Here is a 23,149-nt window from a genome sequence, read left to right on the forward strand (position 1 = left end):
AGATATGGATAGTGGCTTCTGGGCCTTAGTTTCTAGTGAGCGATTTCTCTCAAAATCCCAAATATAAATAAAAGAAGCAAATTAAATTATTTATCATATTCTTATTTTATATAATGAATTATATTATTAATCATTTTGTTGATTTATTAGATGGATAGATTATTCATTAATCATCACTGCTTTTCCAAATCCTGGAAATTGTATTTTATTGCTCGAGATGAATTTGTTATTAATTGATTTCTAATAATTTGAATTAATGGAGACCCAGCGATAGTCTCGTTGTAAATATCATGACGACTCGACTTGACTCGACTTCCCACCCCAAAAACCAAACCCTAAGAGTTCGAAATAAATAAAATAATAATAATAATTTGAATTAATGGATATGAAGGTATCAGAATAATAAAGAGAGTGAGGTAACATTACCGTAGCAAGAGAAATACATAGCAAAGGACATGTGTTGATTTTTTATTTGACGTTCTTTGAATATTTTATTCCCAATTATTATTTTTATTTGGATTTCTTTATTTTCTCAAATAATATTATATTGATGTCATTTTTACATTACAACATGTGTTTGATTTATTTATGGAACAAGATCGAATACATATTCAAGTTTAGAAACAAAGGAATTGCATCCGGCAACAATAAACTACTGGAATTAATAAAACATCTACAAGAGTAACTGAACTAAGTCTTCGAATAGAGTTGGAGATGGCAGTTTTTATAATAGAACTATTATTTCACCTGTGCGATGCACGAAATATTATTTTATATAATTGATTATTAAAATTAGTAAGTATTAGTGTTTGAATAATTATTTAAAATTATTGATTTAATATAATGAATATATTTAAATTTTATAAATTATTATCAAAAATTATTATATCAAAATATTAATGTCATTTGAAATAACGCTCAAATAATGATAACAATATTTTGTCGTTAAATTGACTTATTATCTAGGTTAATAGGAACAACTATAAATAAAAACAATAGAAAAATATTTTAAAAATCTTATATTATTTTGTTTATCAAAATTTTAAAGAAAAAATAAATATTTTTTAAAATTTCAAATTTTTTATCGTTTATTATATGAGTAAATTTTGACTAAAAAATTAATTATTTTTTGGACACGATAAAAATATTTATATTAAATTTCTATTAAAATACATATTGTAAAGTTCAACATGACAATAATAACAACAATTTACGGATATTTTTTTAAAAAATTTGAAAAACATAATACTATATAAAAGTTTTTATATTTTATTTAGTATTATAGAGAGTAGTACAAATAAATTTTATAAAAGTAACACACAACTTAAAAACATAATCAAAATTAAATAGAATGATTTAATCAATAAATATATTTAAATGTAGTTTATAATTTCAAAACAGAGAAGAAATTACTGTCTGCTCAACTTACACCAAATCTAGACCTAGGTTTGACGACTTAGGAGCCATTGCTAATAAACATCACTTTCAACCTTATACATGTATATTTATCCAAGTAATTAATCAAGGTTGATTTGAGATATTTACGTTACATAAATATATTAGATACAGACATTTAGTCAATGTTGTATTTGTGTAACTTTTAATAACTATTTTGATTTATTAATTTTGTTATTGAAATTATGGTTTAGGTTTGACCTAGGTTTATTTATTTTTTTATTTACTCTCTTTTTCCCTTTTTTGTAATAAATATAGGGTGAATGGGTGATTAGCAAATATAACACATATACTGAAAATTAAGTTTGATATCCTACATCGAAGCGCCTTTTTAAGTATCAGGTACTAAGTTTAAAGTGCTCATAATTAAAAAGGCACAAATGCAGTGCTATACTAATTTAGTAGATTGCTTGCTATCTGTGCAACTGATTCTATTGTTTTGAATCATGCTGCATGAGTACGGATTCGAGGACGATGATAAAACATGAAACGGATAATAATTATATTTCAATTTTAAAAATTATGATATAATATGAGGACGATATGGCTATTTTATAAAGTAAATATTCACACATTGTATATATAATTACATTAAACAAGGTAGAGATTTATAAGTTCTGATATATAGGCTTATTCCATTGGTTTTTATTTTTGTTTTTGCGAAGAGTGATTTAATTCATTTAATGTCTTATGCTATTTCTTAAATGGGAGAGTGTCTTAGAAAATTGATGAGAGATTTATTAGATATAAGGGTGTAGTTACGTTATTCTAAGAGGAATTTTTGGAAATTGAAAAGGTCATACCAAGGGAGACCACTGAGACCCTTTAGCTTAATATAGTTCAAATGCAATATTTAAATATCTCAGTTTATAATTTTTGTTTTTATAATGTTTTGATTGTTTTCATCATATATCTCTTTAACTTTTAAAAATTTATACATAAGTTAATGATTTTTCAAAAATTAGAAAACAATTGTAATTGTTTTAGGTAAAGTATGAAAGGAATATTTTATTTATTTATATTTTTTTTTTGCTTTAAGATTTTTTCTTTTTAGATTATAAGATATTGCTTGATTTATTTTTACAAGAAAAATACGAGAACCGAGCATATTTTGATGGGAAGGTTTTGTGTGATTGGGTGATCATTTTGCTGCGTTGCTGATCCGTTCGGAGAAGTTTTTATGTGATCGTGTGATATTGCGCAGCTGCTGGAGTTTTTCTAACATTCACAAGTTCAGTGTTGAAGCTTTTCGTGTGAAGAATTTGTATGATCGATTCACGTAATTACCGTGTTTCTGATTGGTGTTAACGACACTCAAGAATAACACTACGTGAAGTGTTGGATGAAGAGTGGTTTCATTTGATTTTAAGCAATACGATTTTTGTTTTATGCATCTAGTATTTGATTTGAGTTTTTGATGCATTTTAATTCCTTGGAGGTTGAAGAAATTTGATTTTGTTAATTTCACTAGTATTGTTTTGTGTAACCGATTTATATATTTTTCTAGTGAATTTTTGCCATGAAGCATTGCACACCTATTTGTACTTGTGCATAAATTAAATCTGGTGTTTATTTATTAAATGTTTATGTGTGTTAAATAATTAATTTCTGCTGCATGTTATGTATTGATGTTAGTCAAGAGCACAACACTAACTTTTGATACACACATCGTAACGTTATTTCATGTACATTTATGATCAACAACGTCTTTTCAAAGTCAAAATACCGCGAATGATCATATTGAATACGGTCATAATATGATAACTGCATTGGATATGGTATCATTGTTGAAGAAAACGAAGTGCCTAACATATATCTACAAGCACGAATAAGCCTAAACATTGCCATGAATCCATGTTGTATTGTGTCCAATGCTTGATGGTTATAGATAGGATACTTCTACAGTCTTGAATAATAATACCCATCAAACTAATGAAATGGGGATACAGTGTTCTATACGCTTCACGATCATATTTCAGCCGTATCCTCCCATGTAGTATCATAATCTTGCAGATTGTCATGTCCTGTATCCTTATTGTGTTGTATCTATATCACCGTATCCATAACCGTACAACATAGCATATATTTGTCAAATATCTATCAATTGTTCGTGTATGAAAGTTTTCGACACGATGTGGCCTGATTTCTGATAATTTAAGAAGTATTAAGGTCACTTGCTAACGTATCAATTATTAGCTCTAATGGTTGCTTAAAATTCCCATAAATACTTCACAATCCAGACTTTAGCAAGGCTGCCTCCTTTTAAATTACAGATGGACAATGCTTTGATCGACGATAGAAGGATTCATGTTGATTTTAGTCAAAGTGTTGCAAAGCTATGGGCCCAGTCTAGGCACAAAGGTCTGATGGGTGGAGGTAAACATATTCTAGGAAATGTTATTTGTTACTTAGTTGCCTTTTTTGAGCCTATAATGTATCCACGGCAGTTTATTTGATGTTGTTTAACAGTAGCAGAACGATGTGATGTAAAAGAACCTTTAGCAGTCTGAGGTTTTGGCTGCGCGCAACTGTTTTTTTTCTTTTTTTAGACTGCTTAATGTTGAAATATTATTTTTATCTTATACTTATTGCAGGAGGTTGCTACAAGTGTGGTTCTATCGATCGCATTGCTAAGGACTGCACAGGGGATTCCATGTCCTAACAAGAACATTTCAAGTATCGAATAAAAGATACCGACTCTCAACACGGTGGAGAGGAGGGTAATAAGAGGTAATATGGCCATGTATTCTTAGTTTTTTTTTCCTAAAGTAAATATCTGGGCTCTTTCGTAAATATTTGTCATTTATCTGTTTTAAGATATGATAGGGTGTTTGAGGGAGATTCCGAAGGAAGTCTTATACATGGCAAGAGAAGAAAGACATGGTGGGAAACAAGATAGTAAAGGACGTGGTGTTTATGAGCCCAAAGATCAGGATGACAGGAGGAGAGACCCACATAGCTTGCAGAGGCGGGATGATACAAGTGAGGAACACAGAGAAGGTTCGGGATACATGAGACACCAAACAACTCCACATAAGAGAAGACAGAGAGATGGCCAGGAACAAAAGGACCGAAATGATAAAACTAATGGCTTTTACCACAGGAACAAGACAGATGATGAAAAACATAAAAGAAGACATGATGACGATGATGAGAGACAAATATAAAATGAAAGACAGAAAGTATGTAAAAAAGCGTGGGAATGATGCTGGATACAAGCGGGATGAGAGAGTACGAAAAGAGGCGTGAAGATGATATTGGCCAGGGAGACATGAAAAATGGGTACGAAGCAAAAAAGAAAAGTTCTGATGAAGGAATTCGAGGGAGTGGCAGGGATAGACATGATACTAGTGACAAAAAGGATGGTCATGAAAGAAGAGATGAAGATCGATATTCGGAGAGTAGAAGTTCTAATGGTGATGTTGGCTATCACGACCGTGACCGTGACCGTGACCGTGACCGTGCTAGATAGCACTGAAGTATAACATAATTTAAATTATCGTTGTGTATGATATTTGCTTATTTGTTGGTATTGGTGGTCGTACGTTTCAAAATTGTTCTCCTGCTATACGAATTTTTGTGTGTAATCCGTAACATTTGTTTTAGTGTTTAAGCCAACAGCTTGCTTGGAAGCTAAGCGCTCTTTAAATCATTATTACTTTGGAGGATATGCAGTAAATCAATTTGCAATGATGCTTTCTTGATGGCTAATGTCTTTTTTTTTATGAGATTCTTACAATTTCTACTTGAATTAAGTTAAAATTCGCTCGATTCATTAGTTTCGGTGATCATATATTTCTTGATAAATACATATATAAATGTATATAAATATATATTTCAGCAGAACATGAATCATGGGTTGCCCACACCCCAAGAATATGAAGCCATTGTTAAAAAAATTAAGTTAAAAAATGAAATGTGGTTAGGAGTTAAGCTCCACAACAAAAGTTACACGTGCACACCGATTTGAAGAGAATCAAGTGACCATACTACCTTTCTGTCTTTTTCTTCGATGTTCAAGTCCACATAAATTTAATCGTTTGTTTGCGGGATTTTCACGTTCAATTGATGCCCCACGTGTTTTTTTTAATATGTTTGGATTCAGTTGCCCGACGACTATGAACCCATTTCAACAATGGGAAAGTAATTCACTCATGAGCATATAATAAAATATAGTAAATATATTTGGAGATAAAATCAATGTATAGTGTGTTTACAAATACTTAAAAATGATTACAAACTTTTTTTAAAAAATTTTATATAAAAAAAATTTTATTAACTTTTTTAAAATATTTAACACTACCTATATTCTATAAGAATTGTTTAGCATAAAGATAGTGAATAATAGTCTCCACGTTTGTAACGAAATTTCGGATTCGAGATTCAATTCTAACACTGATATAATGAAGATTCATGAACATAGATAGCCTTTTGTTATTTGTGCAAAGAAGATGGCGTGTTTATATCAAATCAAATATTTCGGTTGGGAGTGGGTTCAAAAACACCGACCCTCCACCCACCCTAAACCAAATCCACCCTCACCCTTCGAGTATATATCAAGCCACATATAAAACGTACGTCCCTCTCCTCACCATAACAAATTAATATGAAAAAACTCAACAACATACTTAGGAAATGCAAGACATTTTCAAGGCAATTGGGTCGGACCCTATCCTACAGTAGTTTGAGATCCAAATCCAATCGGGATCATGGCTTTCAAGAATTGTGGGATACGGGTCATGATCATCGATGTTCGAGAGATTTCGACGAGCCTTGTGAGACTATATTCGTCGGGAGTTCCAGGAAAAGATACACAGTCAGCTCCAAGCACTTGAATCATCCTTTGTTGAACGCTCTCATAGAGAAATCCAATGAAAATTCGGGTTCGTGTCGTGTATCGGACCTCTCGGTGAAATGTGAGGTGGTGCTGTTTGATCATCTCTTGTGGATGCTCGATAACGCTGATCCTACACTTACTTTGGACTCTTTGGAGGAACTGGCCGAGCTTTATGCATGCTAAATTTGGTCAAAAATGACGTAGAAATCTATAATTTTTATACCTATTTTTTCAATGATTTTGTAAAACTTACTGTGCTAGAAATTCTACTAAGTGTAGAATTCATTACGTGCAGTTTTAAATGTGTACTTTAATTTAGCGCCAACTTTATTTTGTTTCTCCGTTAATTTCTTTTGAACAATATTTTGTTCAGTAATACCAACCAGACTACTGTGATTATTATATCTTGAAATTTTGAGAATATTACAGTGGCGTTATGCGATATTTGGTTGCAAAATTTTGTATATCTTCGTTGAAGAGTAAAAAATAGTGTTGGTTTCAAGAATTTAAGTTGTTATATTTTCATATAATTACATTGCGAAAAACAGAAAATTTAGGATTTCTGCATTTACGTTTCGTGCATGTGGGGAGGTATGTATCAAATACATGAAATACATTGAATGTTGATGCCAAAAAAACCTATATAAAAGGCTGTAACCTTTTGTTTTTTTTATTTAAATCAAACAAATAATATGTCTGTATAAAAGTGTAATAACAAATAACATGTCTGTAAGATTAAGGATCAATATCATAAAAACTTTTTTTTAGTAAATTTATATCACATATATAACTATCATATTCTAATAAAATATGACTTTTTAAATGATTATATATCACAAATAACATAAAAGTCACGATAAAAAAACTTTTTAAATTTTAATATAATCTCTAAATTTTTCATATAAATTATCTACTACAAAAAAATTTAATATGTATACATGCATCGGGTGTCAAAATGCAATGATATAAAATTAAGGATCGAGGTGTTATCTCTATACCATCAGTGCAACCAAATCCTTTGTAATTGGTATTTGGTACCCCTTTTGCCTCACCAATTGAATTTCATAGAATTATTTTTAAAATTGAAAGTGTATTTTAATCCTAATTTCAAAATTTAAAGATAATTTTGCATACAGTTTGAATTTAAGATAAGATTAGATTCTGAGTCGAAAAGAAAAAGCTTATTTCATTATTGTCAACTTCGGAATTAAAAAGGCCCATACATAACCTAAGAAAGCCCAATTTTCTCATCTAATGAAAGTCCATAATAGATGCAACTTAAAAATAAGCAAAAAGAAATAAATTGTATCCTAAAATTTAATAAAATATAATAAATTAAATAATTTTTTTTAAAAAAATTTTATCGATGATTATTTAACTTAAAAATAATTTATGTCAATGATGAAATTGATATTTTAGTTTGATTATATATTTAATTTGTCTTAATTAAATAATTTATATTAGTTAATATATCAATATGTCAATTTATTGCATCACAGGCGCACGATAGCAGATGCCCCCGTTGTACTGGGTCTTTCGGTTTGCCTAAGCGCGTTTTCTTTGTTTCCAGCCTGGCTAAGAAGTTCGCAGGATTTCAATTCCGAATTATACTCGCATTTTTACCCACGACAGAATCCGCCTCTCAAATCTGTTTTTTTTTTTTTTGCTCGCTTTCGATTTTGGCGATTGATTTTTGATTGTTTCCGTTGGTGTTCGTCGATTTCAAGGTATTTTGCATAAATTCATTCAAAGATTTGTTTTTTTTTCCCTATGATTTATCGGAGAATTACGTTTCTGATGTGTTTGTCACCGCAATTACTGTAGAATTTCCATAGATTTTAACGTATCACGCGATAATCGCATCTTTTTTGTTTAAAACGATTACGTTGGCATCTTTTCTGATGGGTTTTTGCATACTGCACAATGACAACAGGAACATGAATTAAGGGGAAGAACACTTCTCCTAATTTTATATGTCGTCGCATATGGAAAACCTGAATGAGAGGAAGAAACTTACAGTGGGTCGTCGCAAGATTGAAATGAAAAAAATACAGAAAAAAGCAAGCTTGCAAGTCACGTTCACCAAAAGACGAATAGGGCTATTCAAAAAGGCCAGTGAATTATGCATTTTGTGCGGTTCGGAACTCTCCATTATCGTAAAATCTCCGGCAAAGAAGTTTTACGCATTCCACAGCCCATCTGCGGAATCCACGCGCCACAGATTCGATATGGGAGATGGTTTTATTACTAATTATATCAGCCATATAGATGATGCCAGAACTGAGTACGAGGAGGCGGTTAGAATGTTGGAAGAAAAGAAGAAGGAAGTGATTGGTACTGCAACGAATCGTGAATTCTGGTGGGATCAGCAAATTGAGGAGATAGATATCTAAGAACTTGAGGGATATTTGGAAAGTTTAGAATCTTTGAGGAAGAACGTTTCATCCAGAATTGAAGAGATGGAGATACTACCAACTTATTATTCTCCATCATCTATATTGGCCGTCTCGAGTTAGGGTTCAATGGAGGATACTATTAGGCCTATATGATTCACGAGTCACTTTGAATTTTTTGCTGGATAAATAAAGAAGATGGAAACTATCAACTAAAGTTCAAGAACTCATTTTAAATCATTGAAAAATTTCGAAAACTCATCTGATGAATCTAGAGTAATTCTTATTTGAGAGATATGGGAACCATAAATCCATATAGACAACTTTCATGCGATAATTCATTCAGTTATTTCAATTAGCCCAAAACAAATTTAAAAAATTACCCTATAAATGCAAGTCCTTTTGCTTGATCAAAATTCTTTATATATGTAACGGGGCCAACGTTTATGTTCTTGCATCACTAAAATAGCATCCCTTGTGGAAAGTTAGATTCCTGTCTCTCATTCAACCAAGATGTTAAAAGAATTGAGTCCATATTGGTTCAGCAAATGGCTCCACTATGACTTTCATGAACAAGGAGGGTCCTACCTTAACCCTTTCTCCCCATAACCTTATCCTTGCAAAGTACTTTGAGTTGTGAGAGAAAATAAATTTTTTTCTTATCTTTCACTTTGTCCCAATAATCTTATCTTTGAATGGTGCTTTTCAATCAAGAAAAACAAGAGAATTGGTTAAGGTTTTGATCCAAATTGTTTTGGTATCATCACTATTGATTTGTATGACTAAACTGATTTTGTTTTATATACTATTACATTAGGATTTTGATAATATCTTTATTTTATTTTAGGCATCTAGTTGTTATCTACAAATAGTAGTATACTTTTTATAATATCTTTTAGTTAGGACTCTTATAATATATACATAAATATTGGTTGCTTGATAAAACTATTCTTTTGCGTTCTAATATCATCTCTTATTGTTATTCTTTTATTTTGTTTTCTAAACATTCAATATATTGGTATCAAGAACCATGATCTTGAGAGATCTATGAGATTTAAAAATTTTCAAAAATAATTCCTAAATTTATTTCACAGCATTTGCACTGCCATTGTATGATCAAACAAATTATTAAGCGTGGGATATTAGAATGAAAGTGTATGTGGATGCTAATGATTTGTGGAAAACCGTTGAACAAGAATATGAAATTCCAGATTTGTCTGACAATCCAACGGTTGCACTAATCAAAATCAAAAAGAGAAGAAACAAAGAAAAGCAAATTTTTTTATTTTTTTTTGTAAGAATCTATTCAAGAAATTCTATCAAGATCGTATACATATACATACATATATATATATATATATATACACACACACACCAGAGTGAAGCGAGATGAGTGAGATACGAGACGAGTGAGATACGAGAGAACAAGGAGAAAATGATTCGAAAAACTCGCAAAGACGAAGCATCGTTGTTTCAGAGTTTTGGCGTGGCATGTTAGAGATATTTGAAGACAACACTCATACAAAGTCTTGATTGAAAAATTGTTTTGTTGCTCCGAATTTCGATAACACATATTTGCGTTATTGTGTTGATTATTTTTGTTATTGATCTTTAAAGATGCAATTTATTTCTTTAACTTGTTAAAAAAGATAATTTTTCGTTTCTTCACTTTGTTTTATAAACTCGATTTATTTTCTAATGATTATTTTGAGTTGGGACACTTGTGCATAATTATCTATATGTTATTTGTAATTAAGCTATTTATTTGTGTGTTTTTTTATTTTGCACCATATTGTCACAAGTTGTTATAACATCTGACAATAGTCATCATCGTTACTGTCATGTTAAACAAAATCCTTCGCATACTGTCTATTGCAACACTCGTATATTAGGTTGGCGAGAAAAATGGTTAGATTAGATTTCATTTGAGATGAAAATTTACTATTGCAAGTGAAGTTAAAATATTTTCCACGTGAAAAAGAAATAACGAGATATAGGTAAGAATTGTGGTGTGTTGTCCTTTTCTTCCATGCTCAAATACAAGGAAAAGTCGACCTACATTTCACGTTGATGAAATGAATGAGCATTAACTGTTTGGAATATCCATGTCTCCTAAAACTACAAAGTCTACATCGATTGACAGAATAGCAATGGTGGGGCTCTGGCCTGCAGTCTCCGTCCTATCATAATACCCAAAATATCAGATTCGGTGATATCAATTTAATAATTTCGAATACTTTCAGAAACAGGCTTGCAGTTCATAATATCAGGCCTTTTTCAGGTGGCCCAGAGGGCATTAAATGAATTGCAATCTGTTGTGGGGTGACCCTTTTTTGTACTGACAAGATTGGGTTTCTGATCACAACTTTGAAATTTTGAGCTCTTGTGGAATAATCAGAGGACCATCTGTGGCTAATTATGGCCTTGTGGCCCTCGTTACCAATGGGGTCACATCTTCATTGTTCTCGTGGGTTATAATTGTTAACTTGGCTTGTTTTTATCCCGAGCGAATACATGTTGAAATGAATTATAAAGATATATTTTCACGCATTGATCTTATTCTTAAATAACTCCGGCTCTACAATCAAGTTTCCTGAAGTGGCTAGTAAAACCATGATGTAAGTTGGAAGGTTTTTCTTCTTTTTGATACATATATTGGGGGGTGGGGAGCTAGAATCTATACTACCTATCGCTTAAGTAGAAAAGATTGTATCATCAAGTCCAGAGACTTTTGGCGTTACTTTAAGTGGTTTTCATTTTCTTCAATTTAATGAATTGTGTGGTATAAGGTTATCTGATTTAAGCATTAATTATAGGCAATTTTTACGATATTTTCATGATGCCGTAAGAGGTTGGCAATTTCTTCAGCTTCGATGGGTAACTAAAGCACTGCCTTTTTCTTATTAAATATTTGAAAGTCCACGTCTTTTAAGTTATAATAGCTGTCCTTCCAATTTAATACTATAATGTCAACTTGTGATCAGACTATTTCACTGGTAAAATTAAGTAAATGTGCTTGGTGCAATGTATGCTCAATAGAGACCCTTTAATAGGTAAGTTCTTGAGTTGGCATAGCAAATGATCTACATGGCTGGTGGATCCAAAAATCTCCAGGAAGGTGAAGATGTAGGAGGACGGTGACTCGGTAGAACGGGAAATTGCGTAGCGGGTCGGCCAACGTCTATTGGAATGTTAATTATTCTAGTAAGGAAGTAATCTAAAAGGTGGATGAACATGAAAAATTTTACCCACATTGCTAGGAAATTGTAAGAGGACCACTTTGATGGTCTTGATCATGCACTCAACTTGGTGGGTAGGGTAGGGTAGGGGGTGTTGATTTTGTAAAGTCCAGCAATGGTGGGCCAAAGGGATTCTTTCATTTATGCACGTAGTAGTTGCCAACACAGCATTATGCATTCCCATATATAGTGGTGGTGTGGAAATTTACTTGGTTTAAAAGTGGATGGCTGATTCTTGGTCGTGTCACCTTTCAAATCTCTAGTCTTACTGTTTAGTTCACTGTTGGAAACAAGTATGGGACAAAAAAGTCGGGCAAGATTTCAAAACATACGAGGACATCTATCCATTCTATATATCCCTCCCCACTAGTCTTTGATATCGAATTATTAGTATTTAGAATCACTTTTCCGTTTATTTTGGAGCATACTAATTACCATCGAATTCAAATCTCACTTGTATGAAATTTAGATAAGAAATCCCCCTCCCCCATTGTAAAAACATCGGCATGTCCTGTTGCACAATATATATCGAACGATAAAGTACAGTAATTTTCGTAAAAACCAATGAACTAAATGGTGAAGAAAACACAGTAGAGCAAAGCTTAAAGTAAATCAAACCGAGACCTGTACGAAGTACAGTGTCCTTAAAACAAATTCATCCCCTCCTGTATGTGCTTCGAGGATCGTGTTGGACGTCTGTTTCCCAGGATACAACGGAACAACCAGCAGTGACTTAGCAAGAGACACTACTACGGTTAACTGAAAACGTACATTAATTTATTGCTAAGATTTAACGAATGCCAAATGAAAAGCTAACAATATGAAATGCAAGAGAATGCTTGCAAGAGATAAGATTTTCATATGTTCGAAATGAGGAAATGAAGACACTATTTATAAGCCCCAAAATACACACCAAGAGTCGTGCAAGATTAATTAACTCAATTAATCTTCTCATTAACTCAAGAATATGAAGAGCCAAAACTCTTCAATTAACTCAAGAATGTAGAGAGCCAAAAGACACTCCCACGTTCATGAGACATAATTTTTATTCAAACTCTAAATTTGATTCAAATTTCCAACATGCCCAATCTCATGAGTCCCGAATCCACAACTACCTACTCCGTTACAGCCTTACATACTTGCTCCATGAATATTATTGCCATTCAAGCTTGATATATTTAAATATCATCTAATCAACAACCTAGTCAACAAATGTAGCTGATTAATGTCACCCACTCACTTAGATAATCCATTTCATGGCGTATATCTTGGATATCGATATTCGATCATGTGTTACTTCTCGTCTACATTTGGCTCCACCGGAAAAGGTTTCCCACTAAAATGATTTCGTGTTTGAACAAGTGAGGTTGAGAAAAAGAAAATAGCCGGTGAGCATAAATGTGATCATAATATAAAGCAAAGATTAATGGGTAGTTGGGGTTCCCACCAAAATCTCCATTTCCTCTTCCTACCTAATGGATTAGTGAAGCAAGCAGTCATTATTGTCCTAGGCTAGAACACGTATTTTGCTAAGTGGGTTCCGATGCTCTCGTTTTTCTTTAATTTTAAAGATGGTACTCACAAACTTACGAAACAAAGAATCGACGCCACTCCGCCTTTCGATGGTTCTTTTTAAGTGTATGTGGGGTTGTTACTAGCTACCACAAACAATGAACCTTTTTTTTTTTAGCCTCGTCAGCGAATAATGGATGGATTATATAGTTGATTTTTTGGAATAAAAATTCATCTTTTTGTCACTTTTCTTCCATACGATCAATAGAGGTGGGGAAACCGTTAACAAAATGTAACGTGAGAAAGCAGAGGGGTACCCATCATGCTAGCTTTGGCAGCATCCAAATTTATATGCTTCCAACTAAGTATTTGATTAGAAGTCCCCACTTTTTATCTGAAAATTGGTACATATCTCGATAATGGACAAATGGTGTGACAAACACATTTCCATGTCCTTACATGCATTGTACAAAAAGTTGATTATGAAAAGAAGAGAAGAGCACCAGCACGCTATGGGCATATATCCTTCCTTTCTTCTCTCCCTCGACTATCACTTCATCCATGGTTTGCTCGTTTTTTATGGGTAAAATCATTTTTTTAAGTCGCTATGTCCCCAAATGCATAGCATACCAATTGCAAATTTAAGCTTTAGTATTGTTTTGATAATTTAATGATTTTTTTTTTAACCATGACGCATGAATGAGTATGTGATTTTTCTCTGTGCACTAAATTGTATAGCGATATAATTATATGTAACATGTCTAATTAATTTCTTTTAATTTTCTATAATTAATACATACAATAATTTTTTACAAGGAGTGTTACATAAAAAAACTTTTTTCACTTTCCCTGTGCATATAAGAATTTGAGATGCAATAGATTACTATAAATGGTTTGAGGTGATGATTCGTTTGAAAAAATTGATCCCAAATACACACAGCACCATTCAACTGATCCAAGCACCCACTCCGTGATAAGTTCCAATTACGACAATTATTAGCTTGCACTCAATTCTCCTTTGACAATTCCCACTTAAATCTCAAAGATAAGATAGATAATTAATCAACCGTCCGATTTGGGCCCCGTTATCAAAAGTGACGTGACCATGTACGCCCAGACGCATTTTAGGACTTTCTAAAAAAAAATCATATATTTTTATATATAAATTTTTTTTAAAAGGCCAATATTCTTAGATAAATTTTTATATTTTTTGAAACATAAAAAATAGTGACTAAGAGACAAAAAAAAAAAAAAAAAAAACCAATTTTAGACTGAGCTAAAGGGATTGGAATTAAAGATATTTTAAAAGGATGGGCATCATGATTTTGTGAAAAATAAAATAAAATAGGACGGCATCAGATTCTTATATTTATAGGAGTGAAAGATGCACAGACGTTCTACGTGTTATTGTTTTTTTTAAGTTGATCAAATAATACTGAACTATTAATGTTAAATTGTTTTCAATTTAGATGATTTCAGTTTAAAAAGATAAGTTTTGTTTAGAAAATTTTTAATATGTAAAATATGAGCATTACTAATTGTATAAAAATTAATATGAGATCATTTCATTAGTTAATTTTATTATATGAAGCTTCAATCAGACTATGTCTCTGAATACATTATTTTTCATCTCAGAAGTATTATTTTTTGTTTAAATATAGATTGAGTAAATCCGTCTGGCAATTTATTGAATATATATTAGAATCAGTGCCCGGAGGAAAAATATATTTCCAATGTATTAATTGTAGATATAATTAAGTGTTTATTATTGTTTTTATGTAACTTTTATAATAATGATGATAGTGATTCGTAATAAACAAAACGGGGCCCGAAGATGGAAGTTGGAGCCAATTTCCGTCAATGTCTTTTGCATTCTAGAATTGAAATTTGTGTACCGACAAACGTCATTCGATGATATCTACAAATTTTGTTTATTGAAAGATCCGGGTTAGTTCATGTTATATTATGAGTATTTTTTAATTATTTTAATATCGTTAGATAGTATAAATCTCTTATGTTTTTGTGAAAATTGATATAATTATTGATAATCAAAGGTCTAACATTTAACTACATTATATAAGAAAAATGTACTCCAAGTGAGTTCAAAACATAATTCCGGGACCATCATTTTGTTAATTTTCTTATAAATTTCTATATTTTAGATATGATTTTTTTAAAAAAATTAATTTAATCCCCTCAATTTCTCAACTTCCGTTTTTTTGTTCATTACATAGAATTACTCCCTCCTTTCATCTCTACGATGAGAATTTTTTTTAAAAAATAAATAAAGGAGTATATATTTATTATGAAAATTGGAAACCACGGAGTAGAGGGTTGAAAAATAGGAATGACGTGTAGATGGGGAGGGCATGCCGGTCGTAAAGCGACAGATGCTCCTCTTCAACACGCTGGGCCATCCAAGATCTCTACGTTTGTTCCTTCCCTGATTGGGATACCCACAGCCCCCTCAATTCCAATATATATATAATATTGAAAAATATTAAATAATCTGTTTTTTTTAATAAAAAAACTTAAAAAACTTCAAATTACAAAATTAAATTATGTAAAAAAAAAATACTAGTTACTATCGGCAGCAAATCAAATATCCATTACCGTATATTTTTTATTCCTAACAAACCCCATTAGATTTTGCCAACTCCGCCGGAGTTTAGAACAAACGATAGCATATTTTGAGTAAAAACAGTCTTTAAATATCTATTTAATTAATAAATAAAAGAATTGATAAATTATATGTACACAAGGACAAATCAATATTAAAAAATAATTTTTTAAAAAAAGAGGATCAAATTATAAGCTATCAAAATCAGAGGTTGAAATAGTAACAAGATTAGATAGGTCCCACGCATCCCATTAGTTTTATGTTTTTATTGTTATCTGTAAAGAATCTTTTAACGCATTTCGGAAATCAGGCATGCAAACAAGAGATGTTTATAATAATAATAATTAAACAAGAGATGTTAATAATAATAATAATAATAATAATAATAATAATATAAAACTCCCCTAATTCATCAGCTTTTCTCACCGTAAATTTATTATCATCACCATGTCCTTTTTTTTGTTTCTCTGACAATTTTCTATATTGAATCTGCCGAATATTATTATTTTTAATTGTAATAAATACATTATATCAACCTTCACGAATTCAGACCTGAAATTACGAGCACAGAGATTGTCTTTTATGGTTCCTTTTCTTTTTCCGAAAACGATGAATCCATTAGTTTTTTTTAAAGGAAAAAATTTACTCTACATCGCATATGACTGATGAATTCATGAATCAAGAGCTTAACCAGCGAGGAAGATGGCTGTCTCCTAATATTTAGATTTGCACTTAACTCAACTGTAAAAATTAACTTATTGGAAGTGTAAGGCCCGAGAATTTGATTACCGTAATCTGAAATGATTTGGGGATAATCGATGTGATTATAGACGTAAAGGATTAGACTGAAAAAGACGAGAAAAGACACGCAAAGTAGGTGTGAGGGTGTGCCATTCGCGCACATGCGCGACGTGATGCGCGAGCCATGCGCGAATTGGGCAGAAGACCCCGCGCATATACGCGGCGTGAGGGCGCGCATATACACGAGGTGTCCAGTAGCCAAGGAGCTATAACAGAACATTGCGCGCACATGCGCGACGTGAGCCGCGCACATGCGCGAGGTAGGCAGAGAGTTGGGCGCACATGCGCGGGGTGAAGTCGCGCATATGCGCGAGTGAGTGTGTGCACGAGACAGTAGGTCTCGCGCATATGCGCGAGCGGAGTGCGCGCATATACGCGAGTTGATAAATTCAGAAGTGCCGGGCAGAAAGCCAGGCGCATATGTGCGGGCCTTGAATACGAGTACAGCACCGAGTTCCTAGCGACGACAGCTACAACTGGACGTAAGTTTTGTTACGTTTAGATATGATTTGAAATTATGATATGGTCAGAATCGAATATGAATCATATATGGTGTTTCTGATATAGTAGACATCATATAATTGAAGTCAGATCGAAAACAGACTGTTTATGTAATTGTTATGATTTTCAGAGTTGATTTGATTAGATTCGATATCATAGTTGTATTGTTATTCAGATTATGAGTTGTACTGATACTGATGACGAGTTCTGGTATTATCTTTGTGATGTTGAGATTGACGGGGGTATCGAGACTGTATTGTAATGCCGTCGAAACATCAGTAGATTGATATTGATCAGATTTTGTATTGATTGAGATTGTATCGTACTTTGTTGACATTGACTAGATTATGTCTGGATTTGAGTATTGATCAGAACATGTCTTAAATTAAGTTGTACATTGATATTGTGCATATTTGATATTGTCATTGCCAGATTGGGTATGGACCGATTGGAATGCGAGACTTCGTCTTCGTCAGACCGAGAAGACAAAGGTATAAATCAATGTGAATCGGGAGATCGACTTAAGTCAGATTGGACTTGAGTTTCCTTAAATCACATACTTGTATGTTATTGCTTTTCATACATTTGTATTATTTGAATGAATATGCTTGATTACTGATTTATAGAAAAGCATGGTATAACAGATAGCTATTGAGTGAGAGTCACTGACAGAAGAGCTAGATTAGGACAGAGTTGTTAATGGCCCATTGCACATTGTCAGAATTGGCAGACCCGCCCAGTCTTTGGCAGAACCGCCATGGCAGAACCGCCGAGTCACTGGACTTTTGGATATATATTGATAGACTGAGGAGAAGACCGACTCCTATTGCAGATCTTCAATATAGACAGCCAAAGTCTGGGACTAAGAACGTACCACCATCTAGCTGGGGCATAGTAAGTGGGAGAACGTTGCGTTTTTATTTGGATTGGGATCCCTAGATTAGAAATGAGTCGAGTCTGAGTCTGAGAGTCACAGAGTGTGATTCCTTATTTGATATTGAATTATGTTACAGATTGTGGTACATATTTAAAGTATAATTGATAGTTGATATCGATTCATGTTTCTGATTTAGATACATGTTATGTATATCTGATTCATGCTTTTATATTGTTTATATGATTGCATGTATACTTGATTTATACTGGGAATGTAATTCTCACCGGAGTTATCCGGCTGTTGTCTTGTTTGTATGCGTGCATGACAACAGGTGGGACAGGATCATGGTCAAGAAGAGAACGAGGCAGGACTAGTTAGCGTGGAGATCCGGGCTCAGAATTAAATTAGGTTTCAGCACTGATATGTAGTTGAACCTAGTTGAATTATCGTAGACAATACAAGATTTGTATGTTTATGCTTAATATGTAATTCAGATTGATCTACATTACGTTTCCGCATTGTATTTTAAAAAAAAAATTTAGACCTTGTGTATTATAATCGATTGAATAATTTCTAAGAATAATTAAAATTGGAATTAGCGTCCAGGTCCCCACAGGAAGATGATGATTCAAATCTATATATAAATTTTCTAGAGATTTTATCCAAACGATGTGAAATAACTAACACATTCGCTCACGTCCAGGAATAAACATTTGGAACGTGAAGTTTATAAGACAACGGACGATCCAATTATTGGCAGTCTAACACATAATGGTAGAATTTGAGCCATAATCGAAACATTAATTTCTCTGATATCATGTTAAAATTTGGATTTGAATCTTACTTAACCATAAAAGCTAACTCAATTGAAAGGATTTTCAAGTTTATAAATGCAAATTTCAGATAGTTTATCTAATCAATATGAGACAACAAACATTATCTCCGACAAATCAAGTTTAAACCTAAAAACTTGTTAAACTATGTAATGAACTACATGACTTACATGACTTGCTGGACGTGGCGAGAACTGAACAATTTTCTTGGACAAAGTCGTCTAAGCATTTTAATTATTTAAATTATATATCACATTTTGATAAGATTTTTTTACATAAAATAATTATTACTCTCGGACGTATTGAAACCAAAACGCATAATCTAATCTAATTGCTTTTAAGAAATAGACTCTGCCTAGTAAACCCCAAAACTTGTGAAGTACGTACTAATATAAATATCACCACTTAAATACGAAATGAAATACATATATTTCAATAACTTTATTATTTTTTATTATTTATAATAAAAATTAATTATTTAATATCAAATTGACAATATTGTATCCTGTAAAAATTGCCAAGTAGTTCCCTAATTGTATTCGGCATGGTTAGAACGCACATTTAACAACGTGGGGGGTATATTATCCTTTTCCTTTTTTCTGGACATAAATTATTTTAGTTTTACTTACTTTATACTATAAGCCCGTAACAAACCCTACATCTACATCGTATTCCTAAGTGAAAAAATAGGACAAGATGCATGTCTATTAAAATATTCATGCATCATTTGTTAACATGAATTTTGTTAAGAATAAGAACTGAAATTATTGAATTTTGAAAATAAAAATTGTAAATATTAAAAATTAATTTGTGATGATGTATGTAATAATTTATTTATTTTTGTATTATTTTCAAAAAAAATTTATAAATAGATCTCTCCATTTATTAAGAAAACACACAGTTGAGTAGAAAAAATTTTATAAACTGTATTGTTTAATATATTTTTGAGTTTGAAATTTTTATTTTTTATTGTAAATCTGATAATTTGTATATTTTTTAATATTATGCATGATCTGAATTTTCATAGATTTAATTACTAATTGATATTATTCATTATTATTATACATGTGGTGACATGTAGTCTAATCCTGGTACTCTGTCATGCTTCCTTTGAAAGTGACACAAGATAGAGGTTTGTTTGGGTCCACTTAAACAAACCACGCACGTGCACGGTACGCGCATCGATTAGCCCCACCACCTTAGCTACTCTGTCTCCGATGCCTACCCTATCTTTGGCCGTCGGTTACAATGTCATATATATATATACAAAGATTTATCATAGATAAATTCTTCGTAAATTAACATTAAATTAGTTCCAGATTGATAAGCTTTCCGTACTTTTGTCCTTGCTCATAATATATTAATATTAACATTAATTTAATAAATATTTAATTTTTGGGACTCCAATCCAACAAGTGGATTGATTCTTGTATCTATGTCTGCGTGTACAGTGGGTTGCCGTACCCCATTATACAAATTGCACAGCAGACGAGCTTTCCTTGGTGCCGCGCGAATCCAACCCTGTCGTTTTCACCACTACAGCGACATTTTCGCGAGTCCTACGTGGGTGAGCTGACATGGGTGGTCCGTTGAGTTCCCCTTGATTTTTTAGGCAAAATATGAAGGACCATTAATTTCAATATGGTAATTGCAAGTAAAATGAACAAATTGTCTCTTTTTTTTTCTATTTATCATAAATTCTTGAAGGTAAAGCGGAAGAATGATTCATGAGGAGAGATTAACGTGGAGGCTAGCGGTTTTGATGGAGCTGCAAACGGGGCAAGTGAGCAGAAACGACCCGCAGACCGCACAAAGACACAGATGCCTGCAAGGCAAAAGCAACACGCAAGATTCCTCTTTCCCGCAGCTCCTGCAAGTCCTGTTCCCACTCTTGACCCCGTAATCTGCGTTGTCCCTCAGTTGGTTTTCGGCCGACGCCAGCGTGCCGATTTCCTCGTAGTTGCTGCCACAACAAGACTGTGCGTCGTCCAGCAACGCCACCTCATCGGCCCGGCACCGTTGTATCAGATGCTGTTGGTGTTCATCTTGCACGTGAGTCAGGACTTGCTCAAGATCACATCTCAGAGCATTCGCAGTAGCTTCGTTTGTCTGTGCCAAATCCCTCCATATCTGATTTTCAACACTGAGTAAATTTCACTTTCTCCTCCAGCGCGCAATTTAACTTCTCGATTTTTTCTATTTCTTCTTCTTTTGCTTTCAGCTTCTTTGCAATGTTCTGTTGAACAGCCGCAGCGAACCGCGTGGAATATCTCCGACGTCTCTCTTCCATTTCCATCCTCACCTTTTCCGTCTGTCCAAATATTTTTCAGCATTATTAATTAAAACTGCAAATGCATTGAATCGTAATATAAAATGTAACTGGACTGAGAATATCGACAAGTACGTACATGTTGGGAGATGATAAGATCGATTTCCATTTGCTGCTGTTGAATATGTGACGAGATATCCTCTCCGAGAAAATTGAACGAACCGCAACGATTATTCGCATTCTGGCTCGGTAAAACGTTCGTGAATGTCGTCGAAAGCAGAGGACTGACCGGATCCCTCGAACGCTTCCTCGAAACAGGCATGGCGCAGGTGATGCCACTATCAGATTTCATAGCCACAGCTTTTGGCGTAACAGTATTCGTGAACGCTGAGCCGTACACAAGAACGGCGGGATCCATAGCCGCACTCATCCCAGATAAAGGCGTCATCACCCCATATGCCAATGGAGTTCCGTAGACGTTTTCATTAACTTCCACACCGTTCATCATCAAATTTCTACATTATTCATTCAGAGAATGTTCAAACCCATACCTTGACAAACATCCAGGAAAGAGAACATAAAAATTGAAAACCCATCTCAGAAATAAGTGAACCTACCCATTGCTAAGGACCCGTGGAGGAAAAAGATGGAGATGCCGAGCTTCAACCGCCATCGAAACCTGTATATTTTCCTGGCTTTCTCCGTTGAGAGAAGGAATAAAAATGGAAGTGTGTCTCCCCCTTTCCTAAGCCTGTGCGGGAATTTATATTAGAATAATAACAGCTGGGTCTGCCTGAGATGGTTGGGGACTGAGGTGAAGACTCAGAGAAGGAGAGGGAAAATATGAATGGGAGAAGAAATAAATGGTCATGCAAAACAAGGGGTGTTGGCGTATTTAAGGGATTGGGTGTCGAATTATCCATTTCGGATTAAGTCGAAATCCCCGTTTATTTATCAAAATCAAACATAATAATAATGTATTTATTTAAATACGTATTATCTCTTTTTCTTAAAAGTAAAACAAAATACCTTTTGAAATACCCATTCTCGGGTTTTTTTTTTATTGGTAATGTTGTTTTTAATCTAAAATTCAAAACATTTAACGAAAACAAATATTGATTGGATAGCCAAAATGACTCTTCGTATTGTGTTGACCGACGAGTGGGTTATAATCGAAAGTATTTTTTTCTCGTATTTTAATATAATCGAATAATGTAAATTTATCATATTTTTATAAAATTTGTCATATATATATCGACGAACCAACAACTAATATTTAAATAAAAAATACCATGACACTAAAATAAAATAATGATAAAGCATCATAATATAAGATTAGAGATTCGGTCAGACCGGAAATTCGGCCAAATCCGAGGGGCTATTCTGGAACGTTATATTGATTCATCGTCGATGTTTGTCGTTTATGGTAACAAATCCTGACACGTGTGAAGGGAGACCTCTTCCAACTCTGCACGTGCAAAGGGTGAGCGGCGTGGACGGGGTTGATACGGTTTATTTCATCCTACCTACGTGGGCATCGCCCCCATGATAAGATGGATGGTCAGGATTTTCACATACATATATAGGACTCACTTTTATTTTTTGAAATCGTATGTGTGGCAAGATCTTACCCCTTAAAATGAAGTGAGGGTAGTGTCCACATAGGTAGAATCTCATTAACGGGTCGTGTGATTTCGGTTGGGTGCGTGGGCCCCAACTCCCCCACGAGGACAACTCTTTTTACGATTTTATTTTATTTTTATTTAACTAAAAAAATATATTCAAAATTCACTTAAACATAAATTCATTCGT

General features: G+C 33.2%; 2 protein-coding genes and 1 long non-coding RNA gene across 3 annotated transcripts; 2 read left to right on the forward strand and 1 right to left on the reverse strand.

Moving 5' to 3' along the window:
• The first annotated feature begins 3,174 nt into the window (after window positions 1-3,174).
• Window positions 3,175-4,600, forward strand: LOC142527019 (uncharacterized). The gene is made up of 2 exons (XR_012815379.1): window positions 3,175-3,831; window positions 4,050-4,600. It is a non-coding gene; the product is annotated as an uncharacterized LOC142527019 (long non-coding RNA).
• A 1,357-nt stretch (window positions 4,601-5,957) lies between these two features.
• Window positions 5,958-6,488, forward strand: LOC142527485 (auxin-responsive protein SAUR76). The gene has a single exon (XM_075632297.1). It carries the CDS (start codon window positions 6,062-6,064, stop codon window positions 6,473-6,475), a length of 414 nt encoding a protein of 137 aa, XP_075488412.1. The 5' UTR covers window positions 5,958-6,061; the 3' UTR covers window positions 6,476-6,488.
• Window positions 6,489-20,728: 14,240 nt separating this feature from the next.
• Window positions 20,729-22,234, reverse strand: LOC142527523 (putative BOI-related E3 ubiquitin-protein ligase 2). The gene is given in 4 exon segments (XM_075632353.1): window positions 20,729-21,219; window positions 21,221-21,379; window positions 21,477-21,852; window positions 21,955-22,234. Coding segments are annotated over 4 exon segments (1,017 nt in total). The 5' UTR covers window positions 22,011-22,234; the 3' UTR covers window positions 20,729-20,793.
• Window positions 22,235-23,149: the final 915 nt, after the last annotated feature.

This window comes from Primulina tabacum, chromosome 15 (genome assembly GCF_025594145.1).
Source record: "Primulina tabacum isolate GXHZ01 chromosome 15, ASM2559414v2, whole genome shotgun sequence".
Classification (NCBI taxonomy): domain Eukaryota; kingdom Viridiplantae; phylum Streptophyta; class Magnoliopsida; order Lamiales; family Gesneriaceae; genus Primulina; species Primulina tabacum.

Excerpts from the sequence above, each read along its gene's own strand:
- LOC142527485 (XM_075632297.1), top strand. The coding sequence starts at position 6,062 with ATGAAAAAACTCAACAACATACTTAGGAAATGCAAGACATTTTCAAGG.